Raw genomic sequence first — 13,688 nt, forward strand, 5'->3', positions numbered from 1 at the left:
CAAACTACACTATTACCTCTGATAACTGGGTTTTTAAAAAAATATATATATATTTTAATGTAATGTATTTACGTGTAATAATTTTAGCAGACAGAGCAACAATTTTCTCTTAAAAAAAATATTTTTTTTTCCTTCAGAAACCTTGGGGAAAACGCTATTCGGTCTGTACAGCCTGAGGCATTTGGGGAAATGAAGTCCCTCAAAGACCTGTAAGTTCATTTAACCTTTTAAAAATCTTTTTGGGTTTCTGACTATAAATTTGCACTCCACATAGTTTTCTTTTTATTCCTCTGTTTCTGGACAATACAGCCGAGCACCTCATTGTAGGATGTGGTTATTGGACTTCTTGCCTCTTGATGGCTAATGCATTTCAAGGCTAGAGGGAAACATATATATAAAAATCTTCCCTCCCAATCATTCTATGTATTGTGTTGATTTAATTCTCATTTATATCGAGAGAAATAAAGACATCCTCTGTGCTTTGTTCACTTTTCCAGAGTTGTACATCACATAATGAATGAACAAAATTATCTGTGGTGACAGCACTACTCAGATAGTAGGTCCAGTGATACAAGTTTTAAGCTGCGCTAAGCCTCGTTGCGTCACACTCTCATCTTAGCTTTGCACAAACTTAAAAAAAATAAAAAAAACAACAACAAAGAAAAAAAACAAAACTCTCAAATACACAAAATTAGCACTCACAATGTGGCTAAACACACATTCACTAGTACATACATAAAAAAATATAAGTCTATGAAGGGGGAGGGAGCAGGATCCTGTTACACTAGGCCGAGGCTTGAATATGTCCCTAAAAAAGATAGGACTGTAAAAGCCTTCTCACCAACTTTTACTGTACCCGTATTTATGTGTCTCACAAGGTACAAATTTAGTAGCCAGGGAAAAGTGATTTCAATGTTTTGTAGGGCATATTAAGTTCACTTATCATGTAATTATGATCTAAGGTCTGAAAATGTTTTATCTTGGAACTAAGTGCATTGATTTTAAATCTCATTTTGAAAAGTAAAAAAAATAAATATAAAATCTTGTGCACCTGTCAGTCGGAGATCCACAAAGGAACACTCCACTGTAGTGGTTATGGTTATTTAAAATTGTCAAATAGTTTAAAATGGGTGCCCACATCACATCCAGCCTTCTCTGCATGAGAACTCTGTCTCTGCTCAGCATACAGGACTTGGCTCACTGACTGAGCTAGCTGTTGTGGTCATGGTACTTGGAATGTTCATTTTAATATCTTCTTCGAGGTGGAGAAAAGTACTGGCTAGGAGGAAACATAGAAAAAATATATAGATACCCCGTTTGTACTGGATTGTGTCAACTGCTAAATCTGCAATGTACATTTAAAGGAAAATACAGCATCACATAAAATAGGTTAACACAAGTATACAGATCTCGTTTAAGTGATAAACCAATTCTTTCATCTGTTCGTGCTCAAATAGAAGGTTCACATGTATGGGATCACTTTACTTCTTCTTTGCAAGGGAGAGGTATTGCACATCAAAATAGCGTCTACTCTCAATATGGAGAAACCATTTGTTCACCCTTCATATCTGTGAATCTAAAGGCAACAAGTGGCTGTTTGTGAAAACCTGACCTGGGATTGTTTGCATAGACAACAGACAACATCTGTTTTTCTGTTTTTTTTTTCTCCCTACAGAATCCTCAGTAGTGACAGCTTGCTTTGTGACTGTCATCTTAAGTGGCTACCACAGTGGGTAACTGGCAGAAAACTGCAGTCCAAAGTAAAAGCCACTTGTGCCCATCCAGAGTCACTGAAGAGTAAAAGCATATTCAACGTGTCACCCCGCAGCTTTGTGTGTGGTAAGACTCACTTTCTAATCACTTTCAATGCCTATAACAGGTATAGGCAACCTTCGCCACTCCAGATGTTTTGGACTACACCTCCCATAATGCTTTGCCAGCATTATGGATGTAAGAGCATTATGGGGGATGTAGTCCAAAACATCTGGAGTGCCGAAGGTTGCCTATCCCTGACCTATAAGATCTGTAGTATGTATGCAAGCAAATGTATGGATCAAAATAAAACAATGTGCAGCATTAGGGAGAGGTTTTTTAACTTTTTATTTTTTTTTTAATGGTTTTTTCTATTGTTGCCTGTCTTGCTTAGGGCCAAGTTTTTTTCTACATTTTTTTCTTCTTTTTGCATGTGATTGCAAATTTGCTTTCTTGACATCAGTCGTCATTTAGCTCTCACGCTTCGCTTTTAGTAGAATCTCAACTCTGACATACCTGCAAACACACTGCCACCGATTTCTACGACTTGGTAAACCTGTCCTCCCTGGCTTTCCCAACCACTAGTGTTTATTAGTTTATCCTTTCGAAAATACTGTATAATTCAGCTGTTGACTTTCTGCAGCAGAAAGATAATAATTGGACTACAACTCCTAAAAAACGCTGCTGTGTCGTCCACAAAGCACTGCTAACGGAACACACAATACAGATCTGTAAATATAATTAACTATCAATCTCTGCCTGGTTTGGCATGAGTGCATTACAAATGTTGCGCAGCAAACACAACGAACATCAACTGTCAGCATATTTAAGATATAATGCATTATCTATATATTCAACTAAAACAAATGGGTCGAAATGTAAGGGTTCAAACGCGTGTCCCTTTATGGATGCATATGTCTCTCACATTTGCTCTTGCCTCCCCACACCCAAAATACAACTGTTCCTTCCCTTTAATGTGCAGCTGGTTTGGACCAGAGCTGCAAATCACAGCAGCAAACGTAGGACAGCTGAACACACAATTAATCCCTGCAGGATGAGGGCAAAAATAAGTTTTAATTAAAACAAGGTGCTTGGAAGATTAGTCCTAATTATTTATGGTTTGGGTTGGAGAAAGGTACACGATTTGGAATGTATTCCCTTTGCTTATTTTGTTTAGTGATTTGTGTTCCTGCAGTACAACTTGCTGATTTTATAGATTAATCATCAAAAATCTCAAAGCTTCTCCATGTGGCAATGAGGCTAATTAGTCCCATAAATTTAACTGATCGAGTAAAGGTGGACAGTTTCTATTTTTTTTTGTCTGGACTGTAAAACTGTGCAAGACCTTGGATTGCTTTTAAAAAATAATAATAATAATTAAAAAAATATCAAAAAAAAAAACCAAAACGTATTGCTTTAACTGCCAGAAAACATGTTTCGAATTAAAAAAACGTGCTGTTAATCTTTCCTCACTACATAAATGGTTAACTCACTCCGTGCCAAAGAATCCATCGCTGAATTAGCTTGTAAGCAGTTAAGTCCAATCATTTAATAACAATAAAATTACAAGCTGCTTTGTAACTCAGTAATATTACCTTGGGGGAAAGACTATAGCATCCTGCCACCGGGTCACTTAAAAGTCGCATTTGTGACAACTGGAGAATGGTGTGTGTGTGTATGAAAGACATAGTGAATACGCATATTCCGCGCACATGTTATATAAAAGACTATATTCTAACATGTATGCACCTTACAATTAATTCTATATTAAGCACCAACAGGTATTACAGTGCTGTACACTATAATAAGGTTACCACCAGATTGATATATGGGAAACGTTACATAAAACATAGCACACATTAATTTAAAAAAATGTCAAAAAGGTTAAAATGTCCTGCTTTCTAGCAAAATCTGGGGTAATATAACTTTGTGGAAGGAAGCCGAGATCATGGGCGTCAAGTATTATTATTTATATAGCGCCAACGCTTTCCGTAGTGCTTTACAATATTATAAGAGGGGGAGATTTAACAATAAATGAGACAATTACAAAATGTTACAGGAACATAAGGTTGATGAGAATTGACAGATTCACCATATTTTAGTGGACACAAATCACTTCTTCATAGTATTAGGCAAGGTATGAAAAGTATCAATATTTAAAGAGGAAAAGCAGTCAGTCAAGGAGGAATGCCAAATTCTGTATTAACTTCTCAAACCCTCATTTGTGTCATTTAAAATGTACCTAAATAGTATTTTTTTTTATTTTTATTTTTTTTATTTTTTGTTTTTTGTTTTATCATGCCCATTAGCATTAAGTCATTACCAAGAAAACATGGATTAGGTCTGGCAAAGTGCTGGGAGGATTGGGTGGCAAAGCTATGTGAATGATACAGTAAATTTCAAGATTCCAATCCTCCCAAGTCACCCTGTCCCTCTTTTCTAGGAGCTCCATATTGTTCTAACTATAGTCTAATATGCCTAGGGACATAATACCACAGTAGGTCCTTCAGTATAAAAGAACAAGGTATATAAATTAAACTTAATTATGTTTGCTTCATATTGTTGCTGTGTCTCAATTTACAACAAAGTGCTCACAGTAATGTGTCTTTAAGCTACAATACATGTGTTCACCATTCAGTCTGTACAAATAGGATACATTGTTCTTGTTCTAAAGTACACCTCAATTGCATAAACCATTTTGCTTTTAAAGGGGGCTATTTATTATTAAAGGGACACTCTGGGCAGACCAGATGGGCCAAACATTTCTTATTCGCTGTCGCATTCTAGGTTTCTAAGTTACCAGTTTGGGTGTATAGATCATGTCCCTGCAGTCTCACTGCTCACTTATCTGCCATTTAGGAGTTAAATCACTATGTTTATACAGCCCTAGTCACACCTCCCTGCATGTGACTTGCAAAGCTTTCCTAAACACTTCCTGTAAAGAGTCATCTAATGTTTATGCTTCCTTTATTGCAAATTTCATTTAATTTAGAATTCCTTATCTCCTGATCTGTTAATAGCATTATATACACGCAGCAGGAGCCTGCAGTATGTAATTAAAGCTCAATTTACAGAGCAGGAGATAGAAACCCTTAAAGTAAGTTAAATCTGATTGAAAATAAACCTAATGTTTTCATGCAGGCTGTCAGTCACAACCAGGGAAGGTGTGGTTAGGGCTGCATTAACAGAAACAAAAGTGACTTAACTCCTAAATATTAAGAATATTAAGCAGTGAAACCTCAGGGGAATGAGCTATACACAAAAGCTGCTTTATTAAGCTAAAGTTCTTTTGGTGACTACAGTGTCCCTTTAACGAACCTTACATGGTATCCTTGGTATCAAAGTAGCATTGCAGCATAAACTCTCCAGAAAATGTTACACCTATATAACTGCCTTACAGTTAAGAGGACATACACGCATGACATCTTTTCAAGTGTTAGAGTGAATGTGAAGCCATAAATTATGTTCTCAAATGAATGAACAAGAACCTATTATTTATTTGCAATATGTTTGCATATGGTGCAAAATGATGATGCCATAAAGTGGACGGATCACTGGTTTTAAAATTCTTTCCTCTTTTGTTTCATATATTTGTTTGGCATTCTGCTGCTCTATTGGGACAGTTATGAAAATATGTAAATACTGAGCAATCACCATAGAAACAAACAGAACTCAGCAAGTCTGTTGGTTTCCGTGGTTACTCCCATGCATTTACACGGTTTTAAGAAAGAGCAGGACTCCTATTATATAGGACTTCTATTCTGGTACTATATGTGCATTTTTTTCTAGAATTATAAAATGTTCTTACCTCTGCCAAATGCTATAAAAACCCACGCACAGTTACAAAAATAACAGGACATTCTGTTATGTTGGGTAGTTTTGTTCACCGGTCAACTTTTTCTTTACTACTGCAGCTTGTTAATTAAATATCCTCAAAGCATAAATTTATGAAGATGTATAAATACGTCCTAACGGGGGTTGTCTGGAATAGAGCTAAGATCACTGCTGCAGGGAAAAGAAAAAGTTATATTGGATGAGATACAAGAAAATACAGATGTGCTCTTGTGACATCCTGGGCTGCTTCAACTTACTGTGCTTTCCATTTTATATCTTGAGTTAATGGGGCCTTAAAGGAACACTAAGCATCATAACCAAAAAATCTCATTAGTGGCACGACTGCTTGGAGTCACCTGGTGCAATCCCACTCTTCCGTGTTAAACTGTCTTTAAATGGTTTGACACTGAAAGAGGGTCCCTGGAAACCCGTAGTGTTGGCTTATGCTTCTGAGCTGCTCTCTGAGAGCCACCATCGCTGGTTTGACTTGGTTAATGCAGAAAAGCCTCTGTATAAGCCACATCCTTTAGTGGTGGTGGAGCTATAGGGTTCGAGGGACGCTTGGTGTCAAACCGACTGCGATTGCCAGAGGACTCTAAGAAAATTAAGTAGTTATTAAGCCAAGAGTGGCTTATGTTATCTATCCTAAACTATCTTACAGGGACACATTTGTTTAATCAATATACTGAATAAATACAAAATACATCTACTGGGTAACCCTTACATGTCAGACAATTGAGTGTATTTCAAGGGACACTGTAAGCACCAAAAATGTTTTGTTAATTAAGTGGTTTTGGTGTATAGATCATGCCCCTGAAGTCTCACTGCACAATTCTCTGCCATTTAGACGTTAAATCACTTTATTTATCCTAGCCAAAGTTTAAATTTTAGGCTTCTCTTATTGCACAGTTTTTTTCATTTCTTTAGCTTTATTGCCTGCCGGAGTTTGCAGCTTCCTCTTTAAAGCTCAAAGAATAAAGTAGGAGAGGTTTTTTTTCATGGGGGTTGCTTTGGTAACATGATAAAACTGAACAATAATCAAGAACTAAAAATGACACCGTTTATATTTTGTGTTTTTTAGAGGACTTCCCAAAACCTCAAATCATAGTTCAACCTGAAAATACAATGGCAGTCCATGGAAAAGATGTCCGTCTTACTTGTTCAGCTGCTAGCAGTAGCAGTTCACCCATGACCTTTTACTGGATGAAAAACAGTGAAATTCTACACAATTCTGAGACTGAGAACTTTGCCAATGTGAGGGAAAAGGATGGTGAAGTGATGGAATACACCACAATCCTACATTTGAGAAATGTGACCTTTACACACGAAGGGCGTTACCAGTGCATCATCTCCAATCATTTTGGTTCGACATACTCCAACAAAGCAAAGCTTACCGTGAACAGTAAGTGACCAAGTCAAAACACTGAACACCTTAGTTTCTGATACTATTTGCACAACTGAGAATAGCACACCAGATGTTAAAAATATCTCCTTTTTTGTGACCATCAGAGAGATGATTGTGAATCTTCTTTTCTGTTAGGATGCCTCTTTAGAGAAGATAATGTCAGTATGAACTACTGATGGGTACTTTGTCAATGACAACATGCTCATAGGCTCTGGACTAAGATTACCGTGTCATCAGGAATTGCCCTTCCATTAAGATAAATCAGACATTTGCCTGGGATGCTCTGCAGCTCCACAAATCAAGAAGAACATTAGAGATGTCCCTCTTTGGCTACAAAGAAGTGTGTGGAATGCAGAAGTGAATTAGAATGCTGTCACTAGGTTACCCTTCCACCACTCTCAATCATGCAGACGAAATGCTCCACACCAGAATAAATTATACAATGAGGGAATGATACTTCATAGTGTAGCCATATTAGATTATTCACCAGTAACATATACTGTATCTATAATGCATAGCATAGAAAGATGATTTTAACATACCCTGCACTCCTGCAAAAATGCTTAGGCTAAATGATAATTATAGGCAGTCTTGATGTAGAATGAGAAATGTTCATTGTTCTCACAAGTATGTAGGTCAACGATACTAATAAAACCAAAACACCTATTACCAGTTTGTGGGGGAAAAAAAACAAAAACATTTTATCAGAGTTTAAGCAGAATAAAGAGAACATAGTGAGTGCTTGGGTTATATTAAATCAAACCCTCCAAATAGACATTCCCAAAACACATGTAAAAATAAAAAAACAAAACTCAAATTAAACAAAACATCCATTTAATGGTATATTGCTCATAGTTGGTACCATGTGAAAGTATAAAGAGTACCCCCCCTACTCTACAAATAAAAAAAAAATAGTAAAACTGTGAACAATTCAAAGTGTCATCAAGATTGCCCCATTCCTCGTCATTGTCAAAGTCAAACTGGATGCCACCCACGGAGTATTCTTAAAAAATACTACTATTCAGTTGAAATGTTTGGTGAACACGAGCTTTATAATGTGTATCTAAGGATTGTATGTACAGCTTCCCATACTGAAAAAAATTAGAAACCTTGTGCTCCTTGTGCTGGGAGGCTTTCATCCAATCCAGTTTAAAGACATTGGCTAATTTTGTTTGACGTAGCACGAAATCCAGGTATGAAGAATAGTCTTCCTGGCAGCTGCTAATTCTATTTGAATGAATCTATGGTATTGACAATATTTTCTGTGTAAAACAATGCACTTTCTGTTTATTTACAGTTCTGCCATCCTTTATCAAAACACCCAGAGATATAACAATGCGGACAGGTACCACTGCAAGACTGGAGTGTGCAGCAGAGGGATATCCTGTTCCTGAAATAGCATGGCAAAAAGATGGAGGCACGGACTTCCCAGCAGCCCGAGAGCGACGTATGCATGTCATGCCAGATGATGATGTTTTCTTTATTATGGAGGTGAAGAGCGAGGATATGGGAGTTTATAGCTGCACAGCTCAAAATTCTGCTGGCTCAGTCTCTGCAAATGCAACGCTAACAGTACTTGGTAAGACTATCATCCTTAATATAAATCATGTAAAAAGTATAAAACTACTTTAAATGTTCTTTTCATATTATCCCTGAACGTTATTGGAAATGTACAGTCCTTGTTAAGTGAAATCTCACAAGATGCTGCAGAGGCCATAGGGTAAACGAATCACATCCCACCACCTTTTATAGGCAGTAGTTGTGTCTTGCTTCACTTTTAACCATCCAGAAGGGTGTTGCATTGTTAAAGGGAAACTATAGTGCCAGGAAAACAAACTTGTTTTCCTAGCACTATAGCTTCTCCCTCCCTTGTGCTCGTCTCCCAATGGTGCAGAAGGGGTTAAAAACCACATCTATCATATCACTAACCTCAGGTCCCCCTTTGCTCCTCCTTCTCCGACCAAAAGTCGCCTAACAACCCGGAAGTCCCTCTAGTGGCTGTCTGGTAACCCTGCAATAGTAATTATTGCAGTTTTCTAAGGGACTTTGGACACTGCATCCAGACCACTTCAATGAGCTGAAGTGGTTTGAGTACCTATAGTGTTTCTTTAATGTCTTCTGCAAGCATAAAATCCATATCTGATGGACAAGTTTGTTTATATTGTTGCTATCGCATATTTTAATTGTACTAAGTTTGTATTTTAATTAATATAATTCATGATCATTTATTAAACCATGAATTGTTGGAAATTTCAACCATTTGACCAATTTCTCATTTTCAGCCAAAACATCTAAATAGTAAACTTGATAATTGGATAATTATTTAAATAAAACATGTGAAATTCCTTACAAATCATGGTTTAGTGAAGATCCTGTTATTTGTGTTTTCTAAATAAAGAATAAAAATCTTTACATTGTGTTTGAAAAATCACTAGCAATGTATAGGTGATAGGCAACCTTTGGCACTCCAGATGTTTTGGACTTTAAAATCATATACACCTGCAAATTTGACTGAGCCTGTGTTTATTTTTTTGCAGAAATGCCCTTTCTGATTCATCCAATAGAAGACCGTGTTGTGTTTCTAGGGGCTACCTTGGCACTACAATGCAAAGCGAATGGAAGCCCCCCTCCTCGAATTACCTGGCTTAAAGGTGACGAGCCCTTGGTTTTGACAGATCGACATCATTTCACACCTGGTAATCAGTTGCTTGTCATTCGAAACGTGGTAAAGGAAGATGCTGGAAAATACACCTGCGAGATGTCTAACACGCTTGGGACAGAACGTGCCTACAGTCGGGTTAGCGTCTATCCCACCACTGGCTGTGCTGCGGAACAAGGCAAAACAGAGGGAACTATGACATTTGGCATTATCACCATTGCAGTTGTCTGCAGCATTGTCCTAACATCTCTGGTTTGGGTGTGCATAATCTATCAGACCAGGAAGAAGAGAGAAGAGTATAGCGTCACCAATACAGGTATGTTATACAAAAAGGAAAACAAAAAAAACAAGCTACACACCTATTGGTTAGTAGTATGTAAAGTGAATAAAATTGCAGGCCTTTCTGGAAATCTAGTTTCTTTGAACAAATATTACTATAAATACTCACATAAATTTGTGGTTATTAAATGGACTGCTGTTTAAGCACTATTTTGCTCCAGTTGCAGGCACATGCATGAAAATAAATGTTGGCACCTGTTATTTAAAGTGCACCTGCCATTGATAAATGACAAGAAAGTGATTTTTAATACTACCTTATTTACTCTAAGCTAATGCACACCTCAATTTTTGAAACAGGGAAGCTAAAACAAATGCAATGCAAATTTCACCCCCTGGTTCATTCTGCCCCGGTGAATTTAGGATTTGCCCGAGCTCAATTTTGGATTTAGCCCTCTACAGCTTCATAATACCATAGCCTGCTGATTATCCATAAGAAATGAAAGTGTGGGCATTACAGAGATTACTACAAATTCTTAGAAAGGACTCTGCGGAGACCAGCTAGCAACGTTTTCAGACTTGGGCTCATCTTATGGTGAATTGAATTAGAGTATGAAAGGGAAATTTCCCCTCTCACACTCTAATCTTGCACGCCATTGAATCTATGGCACATTCAAATTTTGGAAGCTTTATTTTGCCAATAAAGATGCCCATTAGATTCAAGTAAATCTAGTATTTTATATTTTTATTCAGGATACATTTTCCAGCTTTTATCTCTGTGCCAAGACACAGAATGCATTGTTTTCTGAGAATCACTGATATATACAAGCTGTATCTGATTTTTCTTTTTTTTTCTTTACAGATGAAACCATTGTACCCCCTGATGTTCCAAGTTATTTGTCATCTCAAGGTAAGTTATTTAGTTTCAATATAACATTGGGTTGTTACTGTGTCACAAACCTATTCCACAGCACTGTATACTGGCAAGTAACTGTTCTACTGATGCTATAACAATGTTATGTAATAAAAACTGTAATATGTAGTGAACAAGTCTATTTATTGTTCTTGGTAAAAATAAACATTGACGAGTAGTGTATTTCTTAGTTGTAAAGATTCAAATCATATTCTCCCTACTATTAAGGGTTAAATTTATATCTGCTGTAATTGCATATTTGTATTTGAAATCTCAGTTTATCCAACATATGCTATATGCACAATAAAGCAGAATGTTTTTAAAACATACAGTTGTGTGTTATCAATTTTATTTTCACACAGCCTCCTATACTCTTATTAAATTTCCCTTTATTTCCTGCTCTGATAATTACCTGCTAGAGCCTCCAGTGCGTGAATAAAGGCCAATTAACAGAGCAGGAAGTAAGAACTTCTAAATTCAACACACTGTTAAACCTGTTTGAAGGTTGCATAAAGAAAGTGATTTAACTCTGGCAGAAAACTGAGCAGTGAGACTGCAGGGAGAACAATCTATACACCGAAACTGCTTCCGCAAGCTAAATTTGTTTTGGTGCTTGTAGTATCCCTTTAAATATGCTTTAATCACATGCAAACCAGATGTTTAGACCTCATTGACCATTTGTGACCCTCCAGTTTCTGTAATAATACAATTCAATGATTGTCTTGCCTTTCTTTGGTTAAATAGGCCTAGTTTTCATGGTGTGGCTGCCTTTTTATTTCAGGAATATGCTCAAGTGATGGAGCTGGGAATCTGGATGTTGAGGCTTGTAACGTGCCATACCGGCAGCCAAGGATCTGCATAGGATGCAACTCTGAAGGCTGTAAAACGGCAGATGGTTTATTCAGTACAGATAATACAGGTAACACATGGTTTCCCTCTGAAAAATAGGGGGTTATTGCACACATGGTTAATCAGTAAGAGTGATCAATGAAAAATCCTACTCAGTCCACCAGGACAAAAATGTAAACAAAGACTCTTCAATTGCACTACCTAGATCTGAGAAATTTGAGAAAGGCATGATTTTTAGAATGGTGTTTCCCTCTAATGCAGCCCATACCTAGAACACCAATGAGCTACACTATCGTTTGTCAATAGCTATGGCATAGTAGAGGTGAAATGATGTTGTCTCTGAAAATATATTTTTTTTCTTTTTGCCTCTGTTCCTCACAGGTTATGGATTCCAGATTAAATGCACAGACTGTTTAGATGATCATACCCCATATGACAAGGATTCAGACTACTGCCAGCAGGCATTGGAATCTTTAGACTATTCATATCATAAGTCACTAAGCAACCACGATGTATATGGGAATAGCGACACTTCCTGTCATCAGATTGCTGGGACCTTTGGCAACCATAAACAAAATCACACAAGCCCAACTTATGCAAGCAGTCATGAAGGCTTCATGAAGACTTCTACCTTAACGTCCCCTTCAGTAGACCCTTCCATAGAAGGTAAGTGCACCTATATTTGGTTCATGTATGGCTATAGTTATTAAGTAGAAGACCAAGGGAATGATAACCATGGAATCTCCACGATGCTCAGCCAGCTTTTAGTAGAAGGGTATTGACCTTCCTGACAAGTTTAAAACTACAAACACTGTATGATTTTTCTAAAAAAAAAATTGAAAGGGATTTTTATAGAGACATATTGAGATTTCATCTCCGCAAGTCAGTGTTGCATAGTGCTAGATGATTAAAAATACAAGCTAACATAACAAATATCTCCCATAGGTCCATGCAGAGAGCCATTATTGAGGTCAACGCATACAGAAGGGTTCCATGAAGAACACCCAGTATCTGAAAGTTTTCTACAACAAATACCAGGCACCACATCAGAGCCAGTAACCAAAGAAATGGCCACACAAAGACTTCTATCCAACGGACATGTTACATCTTTAAATGACAATAACCACCGGACCCCTAATCATCATGTGAATGCAAGTGAACTGCTCTCAGCAAATTAAAGACACTCTTTTCTTTTGTGTGGTCACTGAATCTGAAAGAATCCCTCCTACCTCAATCCCAGAACTGTTAAGGGATAAAATGAAAATATATATATATATATATAAAATACTTTCTAATAAAAGAGGTACGCATCAAACGACATGGGGACGAGGCGACTTTGAAACATTGCAACAATGTTTACATCAGGGCCGTTTTTCTAGATCCATGGGTGGCGAATGACGGATTGCACAGCCCTTGAGCTCAAAAAGGGTTTAGCTTCTCAGAGAAGTATGGGTAGCTCATAAATGTAATTTGCTTTTGCGGCACAAAAAAAAAAAATATGCAAGAGTTTGTGTAAGTAAAGAAAAAATGTATTTGATACATTGTACATAAGAGTTTTCATAAAATATATGTATATATAAATATGTAAATATATATATATATAAAAATAGATATATAACTATAACTTTTACAGAGTTTATTTTAATCTTTAGTGCATGAATAACAGTTTGTTTTGTTTTTAATACAGCTGTGAAACGCTTGTTACTGTTTTTTAAAACCACATTTAAAAAAATGCTAAATTAGTGCCTTATTTTATAGAAAAGAAGGAATTCTGATTATTACTTTGGAAGGGATGTTGAATAAGAGGCAACACACCTCTTACTTACATTTTGCACCACAGCCATCTCCCCTGGGGTTTAGAGCTGAGCTTCACAACCCAATCCTTATAGACCACCATTGGCCCAGAATTTAGAGTCTACTCTATTAGTGGAGATATTGATAAAACATAGAATGGTGGAGTCATTGAGGCAGGGTGAGATGGAGATTATTGGAGTTCTGTG

The 13,688-nt window shown here is 36.9% G+C and overlaps 1 protein-coding gene across 1 annotated transcript in view; it reads left to right on the forward strand.

Annotated features, from left to right (window-relative positions):
• Nucleotides 1-12,952, forward strand: part of LRIG1 (leucine rich repeats and immunoglobulin like domains 1) — an 81,779-nt gene extending 68,827 nt beyond the window's left edge. The window contains exons 11-19 of the mRNA XM_063426811.1: nucleotides 138-209; nucleotides 1,676-1,839; nucleotides 6,668-6,988; nucleotides 8,289-8,570; nucleotides 9,529-9,966; nucleotides 10,789-10,836; nucleotides 11,621-11,758; nucleotides 12,070-12,354; nucleotides 12,634-12,952. Of these exons, the coding sequence (XP_063282881.1) occupies nucleotides 138-209; nucleotides 1,676-1,839; nucleotides 6,668-6,988; nucleotides 8,289-8,570; nucleotides 9,529-9,966; nucleotides 10,789-10,836; nucleotides 11,621-11,758; nucleotides 12,070-12,354; nucleotides 12,634-12,866 (1,981 nt within the window). The 3' untranslated portion in view covers nucleotides 12,867-12,952. The remainder of the gene's footprint in view (nucleotides 1-137; nucleotides 210-1,675; nucleotides 1,840-6,667; nucleotides 6,989-8,288; nucleotides 8,571-9,528; nucleotides 9,967-10,788; nucleotides 10,837-11,620; nucleotides 11,759-12,069; nucleotides 12,355-12,633) is intronic.
• The last annotated feature ends 736 nt before the right edge of the window (nucleotides 12,953-13,688 follow it).

The sequence above is a fragment of the Pelobates fuscus genome, chromosome 7 (genome assembly GCF_036172605.1).
Source record: "Pelobates fuscus isolate aPelFus1 chromosome 7, aPelFus1.pri, whole genome shotgun sequence".
NCBI lineage: Eukaryota > Metazoa > Chordata > Amphibia > Anura > Pelobatidae > Pelobates > Pelobates fuscus.